The 27,002-nt window shown below is 36.7% G+C and overlaps 1 protein-coding gene across 1 annotated transcript in view; it reads left to right on the top strand.

The window, feature by feature from the left end:
* Positions 1 to 27,002, top strand: part of LOC145662671 (putative fatty acyl-CoA reductase CG5065) — a 154,203-nt gene that overhangs the window by 100,702 nt on the left and 26,499 nt on the right. Inside the window, exons 4-5 of the mRNA XM_081728484.1 lie at positions 11,731 to 11,876; positions 13,223 to 13,332. Coding sequence (XP_081584610.1) covers positions 11,731 to 11,876; positions 13,223 to 13,332 — 256 coding nt within the window. The remainder of the gene's footprint in view (positions 1 to 11,730; positions 11,877 to 13,222; positions 13,333 to 27,002) is intronic.

Raw genomic sequence — 27,002 nt, 5'->3', positions numbered from 1 at the left:
ATAAAACTAATTTTTTCGTTAGTGCTTGTAGTGGGGCTAAGTTCACGCTAATTTCGAAAGTTTTCTTTACTTGTAACATTAATGCTTCCTAGTGCACCTACACCTAAGTTTAGTGCTTCATTAGTGTAGGTGCTACAAGTAAAAAAAAACCTTTGCGGGCCAGCGTGAACTTGGTTCCCACTTCAGGCACTAACGAAAAATAAGTCAATTCGTTAATGTATCGTTAGCGCTTCTGCAAAACACTCATAGTTCCGTTAATGCTTAACTATTGATGTAGATATGGCCAATTATATGCAACAAAGTCTCATAAGAAATTCATGGGGAATTTTTCATTGCGTCAAATTTCCGCCAAAATTAAAAGCACTAATAACCTCTTCGTTAGTGAAATCGTTAGTGCTTCTTAGTGCACTAACACCTAACGTTAGTTCTTCATTATGTAGGTCCTTCAAGTAAAAAAACCTTTGGAAGCCTACATGAACTTGGCGCCCCCACTTCAACCAAAAACGAAAAATAGAGCCGTTCGTTAGTGCATCGTTCCTGCTTCTAGAAAATACTTTTACTTTTGTTAGTGCTTCACTATTAGTGTAGTTATGGCCAGTTACATCTCAGGAAACTCACATAAAAAATTTAAGGGGAGTTTTTCACTGTGTCAAATTTCTGCCAAATTAAAAAGCACTAACGATTACTTCTAGTACAATCCTTAGTGCATCCTTAGTGCTTCTTCGTGCACCAACCCCTAACGTTAGTGCTTAATTAGCGTAGGTGCTACAAGTAAAATATCTTTGCTGGTCAGCGTGAATTTTCGCCCACTTCAAGCACTAACAAAGTAATTAGTGCATTCGTTAGTGCTTCCTGAAAGTACTGACACTTTGTATGGATTTTGATACTTCTGAAGTTGGCCCAGGCCAAAAATCTTGAATAAATCCAAAAATATGGTAGCACTAACGTTAGTACTTAGTGCTTTTAAGTGCACTAGCGATGCACTAACGATTGCCGCTAACCCTATGTTCCTATCTCTATTTGTATAGAATTTGATATTACTGAAGTTGCCCACCCCACCGCAAATCTAGAATAAATTCCAAAATATGGTAGCACTATCGATAGTGCTTAGTACGTTTAAGTGCACTAACGATGCACTAACGATTGCTGTTAGTTCTATGTTTCTACCTCTATTTGTATAGAATTTGATATTTCTGAAGATAGCCCCCCACCAAATATCTTGAATAAATCCCAAAATATTGTAGCCCTAATGTTAGTGCTTAGTGCTTTTATGTGCACTAACAATGCACTAACGATTGCCGTTAACCCCATGTTTCTACCTCTATTTGTATAGAATTTGATATTTCTGAAGTTGCCCCCCCCACCGAAAATCTTGAATAAATCCCAAAATATGGTAGCACTAACGGTAGTGCTTAGTGTGTTTAAGTGCACTAACGATGCACTAACGATGTGCTAAGTTTTGTGAAAATCTGTCTGCATAAAGATGGGTGGGGGGTTAACTTCATATGAAGTTGGTTCCCCACCAAAAATCTTCAATATCTCGTAAACGCTGATAGCACTAACGTTATTTCTTAGTGCACTAACGATGCACTAACGATGTGCAATGTTTGGTGTAATTTGGGAGAGGTGGGGGGCCAACTTCAGGCACGTCGAAATTTCTTCAATAATATGTTATTTCTGTTATTATTATTATTATTATTATTATTATTATTATTATTATTATTATTATTATTATTATTATTATTATTATTATTATTATCGCCTACTTTTGAACTTGCACTGCTAAATTACTGCATAATATGTTATTATTTCTGTAATTTTTCCTGGATTATATGTTATTTCCCTTATTAGTGGGCACTAATTTGTCTGTAGATCGTCGAATAAATGAATTTCGTTGTGCATTTTGATGTAAATAACCTTACAAGAAGTAGCCGGTTTGTTCCAAAGCTGAAGTTAGTAATATTTGGGGTTTGGTTTTATATGGCGTGATAGTGTAGAGGTAAGGTAGCGGACTTATAAGTAGCGCAATTATCTAAACTAAGTTCAAATCCTGTTCACACCCAAGTTATTTTTTAACAAAGTAAGCGTGAAGAATCTATCTCTCATACCACACGAGCAACGCTATATCCGCGATAGATGAAATCGACACTGCATGTTCGGAACAGATAAATCTTCGGAGATGACTAGAAAATTTCCCCTCTTAGGTTATTACAAAACAATATTTTATTTCTATCAGTTTGACACAACATTTGTTTCCATCCTATAATTCAATGTGTTTTATTCACATTTGAAATTTGAAACATGCAAGGTCTGCTACATCTATAAGAAACACCCAATTTTCCTTTTGAACATTTTTAACTTTTCATTACGATAAAGTTTGGATTTTTAATATAGGGTGTTTCTGGTAGAAGTTCAGCAGTAAAATAACATTCATTTATTTCTCTTTCTTTCTTTTTCGTTTTTTTCTTTCTTCTTGGAACTCGGGTATTTTATTTGACCACCAAGTTTCGTATTAATTTTAAAAGTGATTTAATGAATGTTTCAAGCATCCTCTATATATTCGTATATTATTGTTATTGCATCCTTTTGTCGGATCTAGGCCTGTGCGATATGTCGACATATCGATATCGTCGATATCGATATTGACGTATGTCAACATTCGATATCGCAAATATATCGACATCGATTAAATTCAACATCCTAAATTTTCGATGTTGACTCTAAGACTTGCGATGGATGAAGTAATAAAACTTAATGTTTACAATAATGTCTTCCAATGACAATTTCTTTAAGACAACAAATTGCAATATTAATAAATCCACTTGCAAGTTTGCAATATTATATACTGTAACTTCTTAGCCTCCAGAACTTTTCTGTTTCATAAAAAAAGGCACCTGTCGAAAGTAAGTGCTTCGAACTTTGGCCTACAATTTATGTTAAGATTTATTTGTTCCTCTCTCTCGGAGATTTCCATCTTTTTTGGTATTTGAGTCCGCTCATTGACAAAAAGTGTACACATGACCGCTATATGAGCACACGCTCTTAGACAAAGTCAAAAATTTTGAAAACGAAACGGATAATAATAATAATAATAATAATAATAATAATAATAATAATAATAATAATAATAATAATAATAATAATAATAATAATAATAATAATAATATAACAATTGGGTTTAGAACTAGGATCCCATTCTTTTCTTGTATGGGAGGTCCACAAGTTTGCTACGCTACTGGCGTCCCTTATTTTGTGTTTATCTCTCTTTTCGTTTCGTATGGATATTTGTTTTTGCGCTGTTAGTCTTTTATATTAATATTTTACATTATGTAAACCTTTTCTTTTTTTAAGAGATTTTTTTTTGGAAAAGGAAGAAACTGCTTTCCTCTTATATCTATTTCTTACCATTCGTCTTGTTTGAACTGCTGAAGTAAGATCATTTCGTAAATTTTTGTCATCCGTTGCCCTCACGATAATAAAATCGTCATTCTTAACAATTTATTTTATTCTTATTTGCAGTTTGCCACACTGCTATATTTATATCAAAATTGAGGTTTGGTCCAACGCCTTTCTAATTCTCAACCACCCCAACGACCGCATTTTTAGGTTGCCTACTATTGCAAGAAAGGGAGAATTGGAGGTGGTAATGCACTTTTGGAGTCGTGTATACAAAATCACTCTCACTTATGAATATGGGTTATTTATGGGTGCATTATGTTATATCGCTCAATCTTCGATGTGCCGTATACCTAAGGAGGCTAAAAGTTATATGGATAAACAATTATTCAATTTATATATAAGCATCCGCCATGAAATCAAGCTTGCGATCACATGCATTAAGTTTTTGTTAATGTCATAAAAATGGTATTTTGATATTAATTTTATGAGCACACATTAAAAATTTGGAACGGATGCTTGAGCCTCGGAGCTAAGGCCATACTCATGTAGGCGGCACATATGATGTACGCAATTACTGATGTTCAATACTACATTTGTCTTTAGTTTTGAAAGAACAGCTCTAATATGTTTTGAAATGAAATGAAATATCTGGTTTAACGTCCCACGATTATGCACCGAGGCTAAGGGGGACGGTAATGATGAGAAATGAATGAAATGGTGGAATGTAGAAAGTAGGAGAAAACGAAAAAGAAACCCACACATGCAGTTTGTCTACCAAGAAAAGCTTACATGGCGCAAAGTGACAATTGTGTGGCTTGAAAACGAGTACTAACTACAGAAAACACGAAACGATTCAGAAAACGACATAATGTAGCTATATGATGCCGGGTAGATCTACTCACACTGATTGCATAAACTACTGGGAACACATTCACTCCAGCGACATTTTTACTGAAATCAAGAAATTCAAGTGAAATATGTAATGATTTTTTCCGTTTCCTTTTTACATTCTATTAAAAATTCTAATAGTACCGGTACTTGTGCAAGACTCTTGCGCAAATCTTGGTCTTTCAGGTATGGTCTTGGTCTTGGTCTTGCACCCCTTGGTCTTGATCTTGGTCTTGCATGCAAGACTCTTGCGCTCATCACTGAAGTTTTCAGAAATACAAACAGAAATTACCTAAATCGTTGCAATTATTTCATTTTTCAGAAATCTAAATGATAATTTGTCTTTTACAAGTGTTAATTGTTACTCATCCTGTATATTTTTTTTTCAAGCTTGAAAAAATGCTACTTTTGTGTTCTACACATAATGATGGAAAGCAAACCAGAAATTAGCAGAAAAAAACTTAAAGTAATGGAGTTAGAACCATTTGTTCTACATCATCTTCTGTGGTAGGCGGCTCAAAATTAGCTAAATCGGCAGTGATTGTTGAGCGATAATCATCCCATTTTGCTTGGTCAAAACGGGGGATACGACGAGGTTCTGGTAAGATTCGAGGAGTATGAGCCTGTCGTTGATCAATGTGAAGTTTGATGGGTAGATGATCGCTACCAATGGTATTTAGTACCTCGAGAGTACATCGTTGTGAAAAGTTGACAGATGAAATCACTACGTTTGGAGTGGTTTGAGTGATAGGGCGAGTAGGTTTTGGTATGTCAAAGACATGGGCTGTAGTATGACTGGTGATAAAGTTAACGAAGCGTTGTTTCTGGTTATCGGAACGGCTATGAAGATTAATATCTGCCATGATTATATAATATTTAAAGTTATTATAGATATACTGAAAAAAGGAGACGGGGATTGGGTGTCCAGGGCGCAAATATATGGTGGCTAAAGTGACATAAAGGGAGTGAAAATAGAGGGTGATAATGAGGTGCTCTGCTATGTTACGCAAGGCAGGATGATACTGGCGATGACTAATGGAAGGATGAAAGCCAACGGCCACTCCCCCATTCGCTCGGCTTGCAGCTACTGTAGAATCAGAACGAAGTAATGTATATCTAGGTATTTTAAACGACATAGATGGAGTGAGATGAGTTTCGTTGATGAGGAAGGCTTGGATGGTTTCTTCTAAGAGAAGCTGTTCAAAAAGTGTATACTGAATGGCGAGTGATCGGATATTAACAAATAATAGCGAAATACCCATGATTAAGGTGCAGCAGCAGAGTTGGAAGTTTCGGGAGATGCGTGTTCCTCAAGTGGGGTAACATGAAAATATACATGTGGGCCAGAGTAGGTGGCTTGAAATGAACATTTAAAGATCAGGCAAGCAGATTGGTTGACCACTCCGAGAATGTGTTGGCGAAGAAAAGGATGAATGTTTTGCAAGGCTATAGTGAAAAAGAGAGTAGTTGTTGGATAGTAATACATTCGTCGGTAGTTGGTGGTGGTAGAGCTTGCTGAGTGGGTGGTAAAACAGGTCGCAACGGAACAGTTAGCTCCGGACTTAGAGGCTCAGCTGTAGGCTTTGCTTTGCAGCGATAACTATAAGTCGGGTGTTGCTCTGGACATGTAGAACATTGAGGTGGCTTAGCTAAGTTAGTGCAGGCCTTGGTATCGTGGGCACCACTACAGCAACCGCATTTGCTAGGTTGTGTACATTTTGAAGTCGGATGAGAGTTGTACGCTTGACAGCGCTTACATCTCAATGGTAAAGGCGAGGGTGATTTGGATGGTTCTACACGATGCTTCTTTTCATAAATGAGAGTGCAATAAGTTAACAATTAATCAATGGTAGTCTCGGAATTGGTTAGAACTCGCACCAAGGTATGTGGATCCATGATCACTTTTAATGCGAATGCATTTAAGTATGGAGTGCACCTCGAGAGTGAGTTCTTCCTGAATCTCATCGCCTCTTAGGGAAGGATATACTCCCCTAATAACAACTGAGAGATCCGGTGGTTTTCGTGGAGGTTGCGCCTGCTTAAACGCCTTCGATTCAAGTCGCTTCATTTGAGCATGTTTGCCAAAAATTTCGAAACTGCACTTGTTACGTACAGTGGTTAAGAATGTGGAATCGTGGGACTTGAAGATAATCCCATTGCGTGTACGAACAATTTGAGCGACTGAGGCGCGTGATAGGAACTTGATGAGCTGTTGGAAAGCCAGCTTGGTGTTCTCAAATTTGGTATCAAAATTAGTAAGTAAGAATGAGTGTAGAGGAGGTTTGGAAGACTCTCGTAGAGTCCGAAAGTCATCAGCGTCGTCAAGGTTCATAGACGAAACAGACTGTTCTAATTCACTAACAGTGTGATGGCACTTAGGCGGTGGCTGAGTTGCAGAAGTGTTATGTTTGTCCGGTGTGCGTGATCGGGATCTACCAGTACTTTTGCTTTGAGAAGCAGATGTGTCCTGTCGGTCATGTACCTTGCCCATCGACGTGGGGTTGAGAGACGGCCCAGGAGGCTGATGTGGTAGTCCCATATGGAAACCTGACTCCATCCAGATGGATGCAAAACCCCGCAGCGAAAACATGAGATTCAAAAAGCGTCATCGATCGGGTGAAACCCTCCGGATTCTCTCCACAGCACTTCGCCCTAACTTCAGGTCTACCTGCACTGCGTCCACAGTACAGTAATAACCAGAATATAGACTCGAGGCGACATAAATGCCTCGCTGGGAAAGCCAAGGACGAATTAGTAAGATCGATTGAGCAATCGATCGGAAGTATCGGCTGTAGATTTTTTTTAGGGAGACAGGATTGGTTGAAATCTTTATTGTCGCATAATATATGGAAATATGAAAAACTGCCACTAGAGGGTTTCGCCCTCTCTCTTGGGCTGGGATGTGGAAGCATCAATTAACTTTTATTGAATTTGTGGTTGGGCAATGTGCTGTTAAAGAAAATGTTGGTAAGTAACAATTACTAAAACGCAAGAAGTTGCAAACACATATATGCACATTAATACATAAAAAACTTGAAACAAAACAAAATATAAACATGAACAATAACTAAACTAACACATAGTAGGATAATAGAATAATAAGTGCATTTAGATAAATAATAGTAAGAGGTGCAAGGAAAGCATCAAAACAAATGAATATTCAAAATATGATTATCAAAACGTGCTAGTGAAATATAGGCATATTGCAATGGACGACATTCATGCTCATGATAATGAATGCAGTGCACATCACATCACAACACAATGAAATAAATTAGTGAGACGAATGCTGGTTAGTCTTCTGTCTTGGGGTGGCTCAAGACTGATGAAAAACGTTGGGAAGCCCTTATTAGTGTTGTGGGAAACAGTGCTATGATGGTAAAAGATGAGGTATATCATGATGAATGAGCTGTCGTCGGAAAAATCTTGCATGATGATGATCGTCTGGACGTTCTCGAACATACATGGAAATGAGGATGCTGAGTGGCGTATAGCAGTATCGGAACTGGGAGTCTTGTTCCAAGTCTACAAATATGGTCTCAAGAAACATGTCTGTATATGAATGGAGACAGTTAGCTATATATTTTTGCCGTAAGAGAGCAATGTGTTGGACAAGCGGAGGAAAATCGATCTTATTATAGAGATCATCATTGGGGTATGGTAGTCTTATGCGAAATGCGAGTCTGACAGCATGACGTTCGGGAATTTCTAATCTATTGTAAAACTTCTGCACCAAGCTATATGACCGAAAGTGAGGACACTACGCATAAAGGCTTTATAAATATTCAGTAATAATTTAGAGTTTAAACCCCAGTTTTGACCCACAAGTTGGCGTGAAAGCTGTAATCGATTTTTTGCTTTCCCAACAAGTTTCTGGAGTTGGGCTGTCCACTGCAATTTATCATCGAAAACAATACCTAAATAGGTAACAGTTTTAGTCGGCTGTAGAAGATGATCACCAACACGCATCCGTAGCAAATTTGGGTTACGGTGAACCTTACTGCGGCGGTTGGGCGGTAAAATTACTAGCGTCTGCGTCTTATCTTCGTTAACAGTGAGTCTCCATTTATCACACCATTGAAGAAATGCTGTAATTGTAGCCCGTAAGTGGACATTAATTTGCTGAATTGTTTTACCAAGCGTGAGAAAAGCGGTATCATCCGCACATTGGAACAAATATGTATCAGGTGCTGGAGATGGTAAATCCGATGCATAGGTGGGAATATGGATGTGATAATGTACCATTGATATTCACATAGGCAATACGATTCAGTATAAACGAAAATATAACTCGAAGATAAGTAAGAGGAATTCCGAGTTTCAGTAGTTTATAAAATAAGCCGTAATGCCAAATGCGGTCAAACGCCTTCTCGAGGTCCATGAGTACAAGGCAAGACGGTAATGCTTTGTTATAATGATTGGTTATTATAATGGTAAGTCGAAGTAGTTGGTCATTGATACTATATAGCGGCCGGAATCCTGTTTGATGAGAAGGTAGGTTATGCTCGCTAAGATATGGATGTAGACGACGTACCAGGATTTTTTCAAACAGTTTACCTAAAGTAAAAGTTAATTGTATGGGTCGATATGAAGTCACGGAGTAAGGTGGTTTGTTAGGTTTTAAGATCATACAGACCTTAGACACCTTCCAGTCCTGCCAGTGCGTAAAATAAACGTATATATTGTTGCTAAGAAGAGAAAACGGCTGTAGAAGGCAATACCTTCCAAGCATATCTGAAGTATCTCGTAATTGTCAGTGAGAATTTTAATTTTTGAGTTGATTGTTTGCAATGAGCAAAGGCTTAGGCAGTATATTTGACATTTTTGCCAAGTAACAAATAACGTACATGTTCTGCTGTAACCGGTCACTAAAATAGTTTAGTAAGCCAACGGACTGTCTGACAATATTTACATGAGTATAGTGCTGCCACCTGTTGCTCTTATATCCTAGGTCAGCAGACGTTACCAAGTTCTCTTCTGTTCATATGAAAACCAGAACAAATGACGTTCATCACGCAAAGAATGAAGAATTGTGGGTAATGCAAAGTCGATCCGTTCCCGCCACACGACCATAAGCAGGGAAAACCACCACGATCAGTGTATGATCCGAAGGCTACATCCGTCGCAGTACCGCGTTCTCGGTTACTCCGTCTAAAACGTCATCGGTCCGCCAGTGGTTGTAGTTACTCAACCGACTCGATGCCTCATGCCTCGTGCCTCGTGCCTCATGCCTCATGCCTCATGCCTCATCATGCCTCGTTCCCGCTCGAAATTCGCTTATATACCGCCATAATAGTGATCGGCCCGACAATGTGCGGTGGACAATTGCTCATGGGGTCACCTTCAGTCGAAAATGGATTCCTTCTACCACTAATTTATTTAATTTTGTTGTAATTTTCTTATTTCGTGTAAAAATGTTTGGGAACCTTTCAACAATATATCATATATCTGAATTGTTACATACTAGAATTTGTTTTAGTCTATATCTTCGAAACAAATTAACATATTTTAACGAAATAAGGCTCAAATTGGAGAGCAGTGCCCTCTGTGTCTCGGTCGCAAAAGCTGTCTCCTATCCTTGCGGGAAAGTGAGTTTCTGTCTATCATATTAGTACTAAGTAATTCTTTTAACCAAATATAACATATCCGATTGTATCATCCCTGATATTGACACAGCACTACGTGGCTTCAAATGACACCGGAGGAAGAAATATGTGGTTTTCAGAAACACAAACAGAAATTACCTAAATTGTTGCAATTGTTTTAATTTTCTGAAATATAAATGATATTTTGTCTTTTACAAATGTTAATTCTCCCGCAACCTGTATGCACAAGTATTTTTTCCAAGCTAGAACAAAACCTGCTACTTTTATGTTATATACACATGATGAATAGGAAAGGCACAAATTAGCAGAAAAAACTTAAAATGATGAAATGAATACCATTTGTTTCTCAAGAACCACTTTAAGCCTTACCGTACCAATGAGATCACATGACACTCACCTTCAGTCGAAAATTGATTCCTTCTACACTAATTTATTTAAGAAAGTTGTTCAAATTCCAAAGTATTAGCGAAAGGAAATCTAGCGATAGGAAACAATGTGTGCTTTCGAGTATACACGAAAAATTAGTAACATGACCATCTTATCGGATATTGTGTTACCAATTTGATATAGTAATTTAAAATAACTGGTTCGAAAGTTGCCTATTTGTTTAAATATTGTTTGGTTGAACTAGGGATAGATCATTTAGTATGTTTTATTGTGTATATTTCTATTTGCTTCGATACTTCAATCATTAATTCTTTTAGAAACAATCAACCACTATCTATTTATTTATTTATTTCTGTATTAGCAGTGCTTGTTTCTCCTATGGTCGGACACAGACGAAATTTTAGTTTCTATTGTGTAACCTGTTCGCTAAGAAGCTTTCGCATTACTCTGTTTGCTGGTGACAATTTTAAATTTACTCTGTCGAGCTCTGTTTTCAAGTTAGTGCTTAAATGAATACTACTCTCGACATTCAGAATGGACTACTGGCTTTTCCTTGTCTTTAATACGAGGCAAATTCAGGAAATAAGTGCACTAGATTTTTGTAGGTTTCCAAAAATATTTAAAACAAAACTTTTACATAGCTACATCAGTGAACCATTTTTCATATAGTCGCCATCCGTCTGAATTCACTTAGTGAGATGAGGGATCAATTTTCTTATGCCTTGGTCAAAGAAGCCTTCCGCCACCTCTTTTGCACAATTCTTCATCTCCACCTTCATTGAATCGTCAGTTGAAACTTTTCCCCACCTTTGTGCATCTTCAGGAGACGAACATTTGATAGTTTGAAGGTGTCAGGTTAGGGGAATGCGTGAATCAGTCAAAATCGACAGATTTCCACTCCTTTGCTCATCGTGCACATCACTACGGCCGTTATTAAATTCACGACACCAGTTAAACACACTCGTACGATTTACAATTCCTTCGCCATAAACTGATTTAATCTCGTTAAAAACTTCAGACGAAGATTTTCTCTTCACAACGAGATAACGATAACACTGTGAATCTTGCACTTGGCGGCAAATTTTGTAGACATGTATTTCACTGGAGACGTTACCGTGGCCACAGTTTTGGTCATACTGACGCGTGATTTGGCTCTCTGAAAAGGGTTGGAGCTAAGCTACGCAACAGTGTGACCAATATAGCAATAACCAATTCCCTCTGTCCGCGAGGGCCCTAGTATACTTATTTTGTGGACGTACCTTGTTATTTCTGAATCGATTTTCTACTCCGAAAGTTGATTAGCTGTTAGCTTCTTTTATTTTGTAAAAAATTGTTTTGCAGGGTACTGTTCGATGGTCAGAAAATATCGACAAGTCATATTAATAATAATAATATAGAAATGCCCTTTCCGTAAATAATTATAGTTGATAGTTTTGTTTTTATGTTTCAGGCATTTATCCATGTTTCTACTGCCTATTGCAATTGCAATAGGCAAGAAATAGCTGAGATAGTCTACCCCCCTCCTGCCGATCCGGACCAAATTGTGAAATGCGTGGACTGGATAGATGAGTCCATTTTGGAGAACATCACACCTAAGTATACAGCTATTTTATTTCTTTTTCTTTTTTCCTTTTTTTTTTTTTTTTTTTTTACAAAAAAAAGACTTTCTCATGAAGGATATGTCAACATAAAATATGTCAGTTCAATGTTTTAGCTGGTCAAACTGTCATTTCACGATATTCTAATAATGAAACATTCAGATAAAACAATAATAGCATGATAATGGAACACTTCACAGTTTTTAATAAGGACTTTTATCTTTTGGACGCAAAGCGTATTATAAGAAAATGTGTAAATCTTTAAATAATATGTTAGAAGTTTCACTTATACAGGCCCACCTTGAATTTTAGGCAGTTTGGATAATTTTAGCACTCCTGGGACACTACAAAGAGCAAAGTAGCTACTAGAGCTTAAGCCGTCTAGTTGTCGATACGACTAATTTATATTATTTTAGTATTTATTATATATATTTTTATACTTTTAATATTTACATGTTATTACCTTCAGTATTATCTATGCCTTCTGCATAACTTTCACACACAGCGCAAAAATATTAAGCACAGTCTGCTCCGAAAAACAAACTTGCTCCATTGTTCAGAATTGTTCAGAAACACTAGAACTTCACTCGCTCTAACAATCCTATACAATTCTGCACATAAATGCAAGAAATATCAAGTTCCTAACATATGCCACTATACGTTTGTTTTTCGATTTTTATGAAATAACAATCAACAGTGAATGATCTATCTTATCGAGTTTCTACGGAACTTTGTAATACAGGAAGTAACTTTTTGTGTGAGACATATTTTCGTACATATATTTTCTTAGTCTTTATACACCCGTTCTGAATAATTTACCGTAGTGTCGTTTTTGAAAAGAAATAAGTTTCTACCAATTTGGCAAAACTCCGTTACTTATAGCATTCGTGATAATTTTTGTAGATAGCCTGTTTATTTTTGTACTGTTACCCAAGTTTCTCAAAGATAGGCTACATCGAAATGAAGATACTTTATCTACAATCTTTGTCATTGTCTAAATTCGTAACTATTAAAATTTCATTGCTTCATAGTTTTGTTAGCTGTGGCCATTATCAGCTATAGTTTTAAAATAAAACCACATCTTTAATAGATCTACTAAACCTACTTTTTGGATATTCTAAAACTATTTTACCATTGGGAGACATTCCTTGTGAAAAAAATGTCTGTTAAGTACGTAATACTATTTAATAATTTAGTATTAATACTCTGAAAATTAGCATTGTTGAAAACGTTCCCGTAGGAAAAATAACAGTGTGATAGGTTGAAGCTTATTTAATATAATTTTTTACACTATTAACTAAGCTCTTACTAAGCTATGTTGATTATTTATTAATATGTTGGCAGGTTAATTGGAGATCACCCAAACACATACACATTCACTAAAGCTTTGGCAGAGCACGTATTAGTCGAACAATGCGGAGATCTTCCAGCAGCTATTGTCAGGCCGTCAATAGGTAAGCTCATACACTGCTATTAAAGTGTTCTATTATTCCATATTTATGGTACGAGAAGTTGTGGTGATTTGGAAGTTTTATACCTTACGTAATATATTACAATAAACAATCTTAAGTACGTTGTATTTTACGATACTAAGAGGTATAGACGTGTAACTATATGAAAAATATGCAACAAAATTCAATGAGTAGTAGTCATAATATATCGACGACCTGAAACTGTATTGTGCACTAATAAATGTGAACTTCTTAGCCGAGATGATTAGATCAAAGAAACTTTTATTCGTTGTCCTTATTTCACAGTTAAAACAATGATTACGAAAGTTGAACACAAGCGTGTTGGAATTTTGTTATTTTAAGTATATATGCTTCATGAACAGTAGCTTTGTGGGCACATTTATACCATACTTTTGCCAAGTCTTCCGATAATTTTCGCGTGAGTAGACGGATTTGATTTTCACGTCCTTAGAAGGCGTTTTTTTAAAACTGTTTCTGACCAAAAAGCAACCATATGTAGTGATTTATTCCATAATGAACCACGCACAGAGTCTAATATTTACTGAAATCTATTTCATTTTTATATAGTCTTAAAACACGGTTCGTTTTTGTATCCGTTCTAACAAGGAGGATTCCTTTATGAGTCTGATGTATCTATGAAGGAATAGAAAATTTTGCTTACTGGCAAGAGGGTTGCCGCAGCTTTCGGTTTCTTTATAAGTGTGCCCGACAAAGGATACCGGTTCAGGCTATTGTTATGTTAAAACTAACTTAAGAGAGAATAGAAAGTTTACTTACCATAACTGCTAGTGGGATCTTCTTCGCCGCGCCGCCAGAGTGAAAACCGATGTCTGAACTTAGAAGACTTCACGTCGCGCTGCCGAGGGCTTGTGGATTTTCCATGCTTGGATTGCGAAATCATTTGATGTTGAGAACATCAGTAGGTTATCTGACAAACTTCAATAAACTCGATGGGCTCTAATGTGGGTATCAGATATTAAAGTCAATAGTAATTTCATGAGACAAAATTTTAATTTGTTGTATTATTATCATTAATATTTAATGTATTTTTTGATTATAACATTATATTATTAAGATTTTTATCCTTGATTGTAAAAGGTTTCAATAATAAAAGCATGGAAATAAAGGGTTTAAACATTCGTTCATGCATTTAACTTTCCCCTGCTGCGCATTAAAAGCTGCAGCCTAACGTTTTTGATCTTTGCTATATCAGTTGTCGAAGAGGAACTTTCTATAAAGAGGCTAATACTTCGAAAATGTGAAAGCTCCTCGTCACAGCTAGTAGAAATAATACAGCAGCAACTATGGGAACTACACGTTTATAGTTAATTATCATAATTGGTATCTTTTAGATTTCTAATGTTGAATTTGGGAAATGTATAGTACATATGCTTGTCGTATGTGTATCGTTACTATTATTAATACAGGGATCTATTAATATAGGGAACTTCTACAAACAAGTTAAATGAAAGATCAAGCAAACTGTGTAGTAGCCTTGTTCACCAACCTAGTGTAGATATTCTTCTCGATACAACACATGTCACGAATTTTACAGAAAATTATTTTGGGGAATTATTATTTGTAACAATGAGCAAGACATACATAAAGACCAATTGTATCATTAAACTGAAAATATATTTAGATATTAAAGGAAGTTTCTAATAATAATTTTCTGACTTGTTCGAAACTATGAAATTCGTTTATTTATGGTTTTAGAATATTGTAGGAGACACAGTACAAGTGATAATTGATTATGTATTAATTTAATACAATGTTTAACATTCATCTATATATTATGTTGTACTGAATGAAACTTGAAAGTGTTTAACATTATTTTTATCATTAATACAAGTTGTATTCAAAATAATGGTTACATTAAGAATTTCGTCGATTCGGCCGTGAATACTGGTGAATAGGGTTTATAATTATTATGGGCATTATCTTATATGATACGCGGTGGATACGACCTTGATTCACTAGCATTAAAAGACGCATGCCACATTTTTTTACTTAGGATTACGATAGTTCAAAATCTGTAACCTGTAAGCCTATTAGACATAACCTGTTAACATTTGTTTATTAGTATTCGCGCTATGAAACTAGAGCTTCTTTTATTTATAGCGGAGAAACATGCCATGATTGTACTACACAGTTCCAGGTGTGAATATGTCTCCACTACTGTTATCCAAGATACGATTCCTTTCACTTCAGTCATTTCAAAGTTACCAAGGTCTATTCCAAATTTTGCCACATACTACATATAAATGCATTCAAAAGTTTAGGTCGCTTGGGGGACGGTTAAATATTTTTCAGTTCAGCCATTTTTTTTCATGGAGTAATTTTGTTCAACATGGAACCAGTTTAGGGGTTGGGAGCGAAGAAATTCGGAAATCGAAAATTAAGAACCACCCTAATATATATACATATATAGTGTGTAATAAAAAGGTTGGGACAGTGCAATATCTCGTGAAATACACTTGCGATTCAGAAACCATTAAACACGTTTCCAATATTTTAAAAAAGATCTATCCAACTAGCATAAATGGATGTTGCCCTCTCCTCCCTAACGGAGGAGGAGTGGGCAAATTTTAAATTTTAAAGGCAAACCCCTATTTTTCTGCAGATTCGTATTCTGCGACCAAAAATACGTTTTTACTTCAAGTACTTTTTCGTTATCTTTCTAGATGACGCTATATTAGAAAAAAGTGAATATCATCGTACGTCACCTGAGGTTGATATTAATCTTAATATCTCGAAAGATGCACTTGAGACTAAAAAATCACGAAACGCGTGTCCAATATTTTAAAAAGATCTGTTCAATTTACATAAAATGAAGTTGCATTCCCTAAGGGGGAGGAAGGGCAACTTTAAAATTCGAAATGGAAACCGTAATTTTTGCTGCAGCTTCTGATTCTGCGACCGGAAATACGTAACTCTTACTTGGAACACTTTTCCATTATCCTACTAGATGGCACTGTTATCACAAAAAATATCATCATATATCACCTGAGGTTGATAATAAACCAAGTATCGCGAGAAATATACTTGCGATTCGAAAATACGAAACACAAGGCTTTTTTAGGATCAATTCAATTAGCATAAAGCTATGTTGCTCCCACCCTCCCCATGTAGTACCTTCTTCGTTGTACTTCTAGATTACAGTGTAATCGCACAATATTTTCATCATAGTTACCTGAAGTTAATAATGAATTAAATATCTCAAGAAATATACTTGAGGTTCCAAAATTACGAAGCACGTGTCCAATATTTTAAAAAGACCTATTCAACTAACGTAAACAAAGTAGCTCTTTCCTTGGGGGAGTAAGGATCAAATTTCAAATTTCAAATGGAAACCATTATTTTTATTGTAAAATCGAATTCTGTGACCGAAAATATATTATTACTTTTACCTAATGCACGTTTACATGTCAAATAATTTTAAAAGATCTATTTAACTAATTTAAAACGAAGTTGGCTTCCCCATACATAAGAGGAAAAGACTTTAAAATTTCAAATAAAATCCCCTATTTTAACTACAGATTTGGATTCTGCCACCGGAAATACAGAAGTTTTACTTGAAGTACTCTTTCATTATCCTCCACTGTAATCGAAAAAATATCACTGTACGTCCCCTGAGGTTGATAAAAATCGTTATTTTAAGAACAGGACATGCAGTATGATCACGGTACAAAGATTTTCAAAGAATTAAAAACACAAACGCGTTTATAATAATACTCTTCAAAATCAGAGATTTTTCTGTGAGATTGTTGATACTCTGAAAGTTGATCATCATCACGTCTCCGTTGGGACATGGACATTTCTGTTAAATAATCGGGTAGTGTCGAAAAAGAATCAAGTTATTCATTTTGTTGTTATAGTTATGTAGATTTGTATAATGATGATTTTCTGAGTTCAACAGTGACATCCGTATTTTTCAAATAATTTAATGTGGTGCTGTGTAGAGGAAGGGGGTCAAGTAAGATTACTTGCTATTTATACTAAATATACATTATCTTTTCTTACAACAAATACACATACACACATCCGTATCTTCTTTATACTTTCTCTTTATTTACACATCTAACTCTTCCCTAACTTTTCTGCCCGCCCATCTGGATAACTTGATCTTTTTCACACCTCGAACTTTTCTCCTGGTTGAATTTGAAATTTTCCACTCTCGATTAAGACTTTTTCTATTCGTGACTTTACTATATCCATTACTCTTTCATTTCATATTTGTTATTTCTAATCAATATACGTTAATACTTCAGGCAACACATTTTGTTCATGTCAATTTTTATTAAATGCGAATGCGGTGGCTCCCACTTTCTGTTCCATAATATGTTTAATCAATTTTACATAAAACATTTCTGGTTCATAACCATTTTCTTATCTGGGCTATTTTTACACAATCAATTCCGTCGCTATACCTTTTAATTTTCAACATACTTTTTCTGCCCAAACTATTATAATTTTACATACTTGTAGCTCACTGGAAAATCTTACCTGGTGCGCCTATTGATAATACCATTAATGGTAATAGTGAACAGATGAATGACGATTCGATTTGAATATGGGAGTTCTTAAGTTGACACAACCAGAGCAACAGGACATGACGTCAGTTAATGTCGTCACTACCGTGGAGCACTTCATGCGCAGTGTATCCATAAGCAAGGCAGCTCTGTTGACAGCATTACGGCTGAGACAATATGCCAAGGTGGATTATAATTTAAGACGTACCTGGAATTTGTTCGTGTACTGGTGGACAATAAAAAACACATTATGTTGTTACAGCGGTTGTGTGAGTTGCGTTTTACATTCAACAAACGAACAAGATTATACACAAACAATGCACTGAATAATGCGTAAAGAATTGCGGCTCGTCCCATCAAAGGCGGGAAGAACGCCGGGATTTTTAAAAAATCTCATTTCGTGCTGCGCACTGATACGTGTATCAAGATTGAAATTTCAGGTTTCCTCAGTTATGTTCTATTTTATAAGTGTACTGACATTCATGATATACCGGTATCAATTTCTTTTAGCACCAAATGAACTCTTGTAGGTTTAGTAAGTGTTTTGGAGTGGCAGCAATGGGATTAAGAATACATGGACATTTTTAAAATTACAATTTACAGGTAAAAGATGTTAATTCAGAACAAAAGACAAATGTTTAGGGAATTTATTTATGAAGGCGCAGAATATGTAAGTCATCTGTGAACATAGATACAGCAATAAGATGTTGCTTTCATTTCTATGAAACTCTCCATAAGGGCGTTATTCCAGGGCTGCAAACTAATGTACAAGGGACTTGAAATATGACTATTTCGCTGCCTGAACCTACCCTAACCTAACCCGAACTACTGCTACTCTACTACTACTAGTATACTATTATATCTACTACTACTCAACTACTACCATTACTGCCTTACTATACTACTACTACTACTGCTAGTAGCCTATTATTACACTATCATTGCTACTACCAGGGCCGAAACCAGCTACAAAGGTTTGGGAGGGTCGTGAATATGTTACGGGGGCCAAGTCATTAAAATTATCTTATAAATATTTAAATTGTGTTTTTTGTATTAATAATAAAATTTTGTATTGAAGTCTGGAGGGGCCACAAAAAGCTTAGGGGAACCTTCCCCCCTAGTCCCCCTCTGGTTGCGGTTCTGACTACTACTAAACTACTACCCTACTACTACTGCCTTACTACTAATATACTATATTACTACTACTAAGTGTGCACCCATAAATTTTTTTAAAAAATGTAATTTTTGAACAATTATCTCTTGTAGCGCCCCTGAATTTTACCTGTTCCTGGTGGATCATTGACATGCGCCAATACATGTACAGTCTAGAAGGCGTGATGACACTATTTTCATCAAGAAATGTGAGTTTCAAAGTAATATGAATTTGCCCACGTATTGTTGATCTGAACTGCGGGAACTGCTCTATCCCAATTTAAGGATGCGTATTAACACTGATGTAATAAAGTAATTATGCAGCCTATACCTAAGCTACACGAGGTTTACGTTTATGCACCCACTGGCTCAACTTTTGAAGTATTTCATTTTATTAGCTTATCGACGTCGACCATACCCTAGACGCCGCATGGACAAAGTCGCACATAGTACGAACTATTCGCAAAATCAAAGTAGGCGAATCACTTATCGACAATTTTCGCATTTATTACTGCCTTAAAATGGGAAGGTCGTTAAGGGACATGAATTCCCGCCTATATCTGTGTGCGTTGTGGATTACACGCACAACATTTAATGGATTTATCAAGAAATACTGAACCCACAGGTTCAGCACCCACATAACTGCATTACTTATGAACAAGGGCTCCCATCCGGGGTGCAAGGGGGACGTTCGCCCCCTAAGAGGAAATTGTACTGGGAGTATTGAAAACCCAATAGAATTTTTACATTGCTTACAGCAAAATTTGAAATTATATTTGAAACGTCGGTTATACTTGTCTCCCTTGGAAACCCCAACATGGGCGCCCTTGCTTATGAACTGCACACTAAGAAAAATCCGTTCTCCGGACAGCGGTATATTGTACAAATATACGAAATCCTCTTGCTTACTACAGAAATCAGTATGGAGCATATGCTACATACGCACTGCCCTTAGATGTTACATCATGCCATTGCAGGATGTCTGACATCTAACAGTTTTCCGTATATCACCTATGTTACATTCTGCAGCTATATTCTATTCTGCTATGGACATTCTGCGTCGATTTGTATGTGAGATCCTGACCGCCTATATTGTTTCATACGGAAAGTACGTATAGATGGAAAACACATACGGAAAGTATTATAAAACATGCGATTTCAGTTATACGTTTGCTGTACGTTAAGTCCAAAAACTACAGGAATTACGCACGTAACCTACCGTTTTAATTACGCTACCTACAATTTTTTTTCTCAGTATGTGCTTTGAAAACTAGCCATATGTCGGATTACGGGGAGAAAGTTTTTTTTTTTAAATCATTGTTGTTTTCTTAAATGTTTTTGAGGTTAAACTACCTAAAGCCAAATATACCACTAACTAAAGAGTTTCAGACAGTAATGCTGTGCATGAGTAGTCGCTAATGCTCTCGCCTTTGGTCCTAGGCTCGATTTCCGGCAGGGTTAGTCGGTCGAAAAGGTGTAACAGCTTTTTCAGGCTAGCTATCCTAAATGAGGTTTTTCCTGGGATTTCCTCATTCACACCAGGTAAATGCCGGGATGGTATCTAATTTACAGGTCTCAGGCCGCTTCTTTCCTCATCCGTTCCTTATATCCCTCCCCCGTACCGTGATTGTGTGCTCGCCGAGGATGTGATCCCTCAAACGTGACTTGCCATAGATGCCGGTAATGGCCATGACTTGCATCAATAAATAAATATTGACGAGCGAGCGCTAGCAAGCCGGATTAGAACGCCGCAATGCACATTGTATTCGTCCATTCTAATTAATAGCAAATAGTAATTGCAAAATTTTCCATTCCGCACACGGCATTTCCAGTCTACTCAGTTCACAAATTACTCACATATCAATATCAATTATCTTTCCGCAACATGAACTCATTCCACCTATAAACATTGTGTTTTTGCGTAGTTTTGGTCCCCCGTAATCCTACAGAACCCGAGAAATATATTACGTACTTTTTCCTAACTTTTGCAAATTCAAACTCATAAAATAGAACTGCACCATCGTTTTCTACATACAGTAAACGTTATATAATTTTTAAAAATTAGTAGTACAGTCCCCTTTCACGCGCAGTCATTCTTTTTAATCATAAATTACTGTTTTTATGTTAATGTATTCTACATCTGCATCAATTTATCCAGCGCCGTAACTTAAATTTTTTTCTTGGGAGGGGGTAAGCATTAATACGCGTATTTGGTGCTCCTAGAAAAAAGTTGTTTCTCTAATTCTTGGGCTCCCTCTTTCCATTTTTCTCTTACTCTTTATGGGCTGGGGGCGCGGTGGCTCAGTGGTAGAGCGTTCACCTCCGGTGCTTGGGGTCCCTGGTTCGATCCCAGCTCGCGCCGTTTGGACTTTGTGGTGGACAAACACCGTGCTCGTGGGTTTTCTCGGCGTTCTCCCGTTTCCTCCCACTTTCTTCATTCCACCATTTCATTCATTTCTCATCATCACCGTCTCCTTTAGCCTAACCGTGGGACGTAAAACTAAAGATTTCATTTCATTTTTTCTTTATGGGCATGGGTCGTTTGTTACACCTTTGGGCCCTTCCATACATGACAAATGAATTAAGGGAACAAGGGCCCCTAATAGTAAACTTTTTTTTATTGAAATGGGCCCACGACTCATTTTTGCTTTTTTTACCTTTTATGTGTTGTTTTGTTTATGTAATATAGTGGACATATTCGATGCTTCAACTATAATTTCATATTCGTATCGTATACAGAGTAAGAAAATTTTGTCTTAAAATGGGTCCCCTCGAACGTCGGGGATCTTCCTTGGGGAAGCATTTGCCACCTCCCTCCTCAAGTTACGACCCTGTCACTTATCACATACTAGGCTGGTAGCCAGCCCAAAAATCTAGGGGAAGCCCGGTAGAAGTTTGGTAGGGGGTCCCGATCCAAACATATTACCCGATCCAAACGTATTATAGTTAATCATCATATTATAGCTCAGCGCCGACTAGAAATTTAGAGCTGGCGACCAGTGTTCAGTAGGAATGGTTTCTGCCTGAACTCACAGGGCAGCGCATTTTCTGTTTCGTAAGAAAATAATTGTCACTGAGTGAGAGAAAACACGGAATGTGAAGTCTTTCTTTGTCAAACCAAAGGCCGTTTGGGGGGGGGGAATCTCAATTTGTACGTGAGAGATACTGGCGACCATTATTTTTGGATTGGCGAGTGCGTCTGACTTTGAAATTTTGCACCCTGTTATAGCTCATTTGCAAGCGTACTGTGGAAATTTTAGGGGACTAGTAAAAATTTAGAGGGGGCCCGGCCCCCTAGACCCCATGGATACGGGCCTGTCACATACTAATATGATGTAGACCTATCATTAATTTTTATGTGAATTATATATTGTGGATCTCCAAATTTTTTGTGACAACAAATCTTTCGCGGAGCACATCATCAAATTTCGCTTGTGGAGATGCTATGTTTTCATACAAATAAACAAATATCTCTTTAAGTATATTACTTCATTAACAGATAATCATTTTTAAACATATTTTCTTTACCGGTCTGTTACTCTAGTATAAAATTAATAAGTTGACATCAAATCAGTTGCAAACACTGCTCAACTTACTATCACATTTAGTGACGTCATATTGTCTGGTGCTCTGGTTTTGTAAACTTAAGATCTCCCTTTGAACATAGGTTGTGTGATTTTACCTGAGAGATGAAAGTGGAATTGTGTGATTAATTAGCGAATCTGTTAGTCTTATGAAAAGAATGCGAATGCGCTCTTGTAAAATTAATGCAATAAACAGTTTGTCAGTTTGTCAGAAGACATAGGCCTACATATCTCTCACTCCTATGGCATATTCTTTAAATATTTACGGTTGAAAGTAAATTAATGTCCAGCAACGTAGAAGCGATTATAGTTGATACTAGTGATCACTATCACAAACCAAGTTCTTACGCTCTCTATACTTAAATAAATTGGTTGATAAAGAAGAAATAATGGTTTACCTTTCTGGACGAGAAAGGATATATATCCTGATGATACGAGGATAGAGTTATCGCCAAAGATGATATGCTAAAGTAAGGGTAGTATTTAACAAAACGTTTCATGATCCACACAATCCCATTTCGAGATCCACAGTCGAGCGCACCGTAAAGTCTTCGAGGAAATGGGAACTATACAAGATCGTGACATTCCTGGTCGACCAAAATCGGCGACATCTGAAGACAAACAGTTTGATATTGCAGTCATTTATTGCAAACCCTTACCTTAGCACATATAAACCAGAAGAATGGCATGACACTAGTCATTTGTGGAAAGAATGTTAAAGAAAGTGAAGTTATATCCACACAAAATTCATTTGATACACTAACTGAATGAAGATTATTTTGATCGTCGTGTAGAATTTTGTGAAGATATGAAACGAATTGATGATAATTCTACTTTTCTTACCAGCATTGTATTCTCAGATGAAGCCACTTTCCACTTAACCGGTCACGTTAATAGGCATAATTGCAGATTTTGGTCTGATAGAAATGCTCATTGGTTCTCTGAAACAAAACTCAACATCATGGAAAGTTGAATATCTGTGCGGCAATATTGAACAATACAATCATTGGTTCCTTTTTATATAAATGGCAATTTGACCTCTGAATTGTATGAGAGTATAGTTAGAAATCAAGTAGTTTGAACAATTAGAGACTGTAGAAGAAAATTTCGGCCATACATGGTTCCAGCAAGATTGTGCAGGACCGCACTGCGGTGTAAATGTGCGGCAATTTCTTAACACGGAATCTCCGCAACGATAGATTGCCAGGAGGGTGAGATTGAGTGGCCCGGTCCTTCACCTGATTTATCGCCACTAGACTATTTCTTCTGGGGATATATGAAAATCCGTGTCTACCAAACAATGCCAACCACTTTGGATAATCTTCATCAAAGGATTATTGATGAATGTGCACTTATTGAACCGGATGTCATAAGGAATGCTGTAGTTGGCTTTTATCATCGAATTGGTCACTGTCAGATCGAGAAAAGTGCGCAGTTTGAGCACATGCTGTGAAATGTCAGTTACACTTTGTCAGCTGCAGATCTTATGAAAACAAAATCGTGAAAAGCAATGGGACTCATTCTAATCAAGTACTTCGAGGAGAGCGGGAAGACAGTACGTGGTTAATAAACATAATGTGCATTTGCACATTACGCTGCAAAGACGACCGTAAGCCAAGATGGCAGGACCTATCCTTTGATGAAGATTATCCAAAGTGGTTGGCATTGTTTGGTAGACACGGATTTTCATATATCCCCAGAAGAAATAGTCTAGTGGCGATAAATCAGGTGAAGGACCGGGCCACTCAATCTCACCCTTCTGGCAATCTATCGTTGCGGAGATTCCGTGTTAAGAAATTGCCGCACATTTACACCGCAGTGCGGTCCTGCACAATCTTGCTGGAACCATGTATGGCCGAAATTTTCTTCTACAGTCTCTAATTGTTCAAACTACTTGATTTCTAACTATACTCTCATACAATTCAGAGGTCAAATTGCCATTTATATAAAAAGGAACCAATGATTGTATTGTTCAATATTGCCGCACAGATATTCAACTTTCCATGATGTTGAGTTTTGTTTCAGAGAACCAATGAGCATTTCTATCAGACCAAAATCTGCAATTATGCCTATTAACGTGACCGGTTAAGTGGAAAGTGGCTTCATCTGAGAATACAATGCTGGTAAGAAAAGTAGAATTATCATAAATTCGTTTCATATCTTCACAAAATTCTACACGACGATCAAAATAATCTTCATTCAGTTAGTGTATCAAATGAATTTTGTGTGGATAAAACTTCACTTTCTTTAACATTCTTTCCACAAATGACTAGTGTCATGCCATTCTTCTGGTTTATATGTGCTAAGGTAAGGGTTTGCAATAAATGACTGCAATATCAAACTGTTTGTCTTCAGATGTCGCCGATTTTGGTCGACCAGGAATGTCACGATCTTGTATAGTTCCCATTTCCTCGAAGACTTTATGGTGCGCTCGACTGTGGATCTCGAAATGGGATTGTGTGGATCATGAAACGTTTTGTTAAATACTACCCTTACTTTAGCATATGATCTTTGGCGATAACTCTATCCTCGTATCATCAGGATATATATCCTTTCTCGTCCAGAAAGGTAAACCATTATTTCTTCTTTATCAACCAATTTATTTAAGTATAGAGAGCGTAAGAACTTGGTTTGTGATAGTGATCACTAGTATCAACTATAATCGCTTCTACGTTGCTGGATATTAATTTACTTTCAACCGTAAATATTTAAAGAATATGCCATAGGAGTGAGAGATATGTAGGCCTATGTCTTCTGACAAACTGACAAACTGTTTATTGCATTAATTTTACAAGAGCGCATTCGCATTCTTTTCATAAGACTAACAGATTCGATAATTAATCACACAATTCCACTTTCATCTCTCAGGTAAAATCACACAACCTATATTCAAATCGAATCGTCATTCATCTGTTCACTATTACCATTAATGGTATTATCAATAGGCGCACCAGGTAAGATTTTCCAGTAGCTACAAGTATGTAAAATTATAATAGTTTGGGCAGAAAAAGTATGTTGAAAATTAAAAGGTATAGCGACGGATAACACTAGTTAACAAATTTAAACTTTTTGTTTGTTACATGAGAAAAATCACCTGATCTTAAAGGAACTTTTTGCGCTGAATTCGAATATGCACTCGGTTTCTCTCCATCACGTACAGTTTTCCCTTAACAGAGGGATTTTCTGGAAATTCCCTCAAAAATTTCCCTTTTTCAGATATTTTATTCCCCTAGCTCCTGTCCCCTTACATATAGCAACATAGAAATTATACCTAAGTATACTTTGATTTATATTTAATAAACCCTAAAAGTTTCGTAAAAATCGCTTTGTTCTTTCTAGAGAAATAAATATATTTGTATGTATACTGTGTGCACTGTTTATTGCACCTGATAGTAATGCTTTCAGATCTCCTGAGTTGGGGTAAAAACGATTTGCTTTATTACTACAAACACAGACATAAAAATGAATATTTACAATAGTCAACAACACACTTGTATTGCTCTCTGTAAATTAGAAACGTGTATAAAAATAGAATGTACTTCCAACGTATATTTTTTTAAACGTACAGTATATGTATATCTTAATACATATATATACAATTCTCCAAGTTTTTTCGTTTTGTTCATGAAATGGTTATCAATATTTGTTATCAAATGTTATGTTATGTTATCAAACATAATTTGTGCGTCGTGCTACGTCACTTTACTTGCATGGGCCAAAGGAAAACGGAGGTTCATGAAATTTGCTGTACCAATGGTGTGGAGAGAACCCACCAACCATCTGGATGATTGTTATTTTTGTCTCACAGTAGTTAAGGGACATTCTAAAAAAAGCAAATACACAATAAGTTATCCCAACGTTAAATCCGCAATTAGACCTATTCCGCACGGGGATGAACTTCCACTTCCCGAGCCCCCTACCAACTGGGAAGAGATATGGCCAAAAGACTCTGATGATGATCATGACCTTGATGAACCATCGACATCAACATGTACATCCAAGGATCCAACGTTCATCCCTGACTGTGTTCGCGAGCCACATTTCATCCGTGCTAGTCCGTGATTTGCACCTGACAAAACAAGAGGCGGAACTTCTGGGATCAAGGCTCCAGCAGTGGAACTTATTGGATGCAGAAACGAACATATCAGTGTACAGGAAAAGGCATGTTCAATTTTGAAGCTATTTCTCAATGCAAGATGATGTGTGCGTATGTACGGATATAAATGGGTTGATGGCGGAGCTAGGAATTCCTTACGTTCCAGAAGAATGGAGGTTATTTATCGACGCGTCAAAGGTCAGCCTTAAAGCTGTCCTTTTACATAATGGAAATAAAAAACCTTCTATACCACTTGCTCACTCAGTGAAGATTAAGGAATCCTATGAC

This window comes from Thermobia domestica, chromosome 10 (genome assembly GCF_964235325.1).
Source record: "Thermobia domestica chromosome 10, izTheDome1.hap1.1, whole genome shotgun sequence".
NCBI classification, from domain to species: domain Eukaryota; kingdom Metazoa; phylum Arthropoda; class Insecta; order Zygentoma; family Lepismatidae; genus Thermobia; species Thermobia domestica.
Note: the sequence above shows the minus strand (reverse complement) of the source record. Positions and strands in the feature narration are given on the sequence as shown.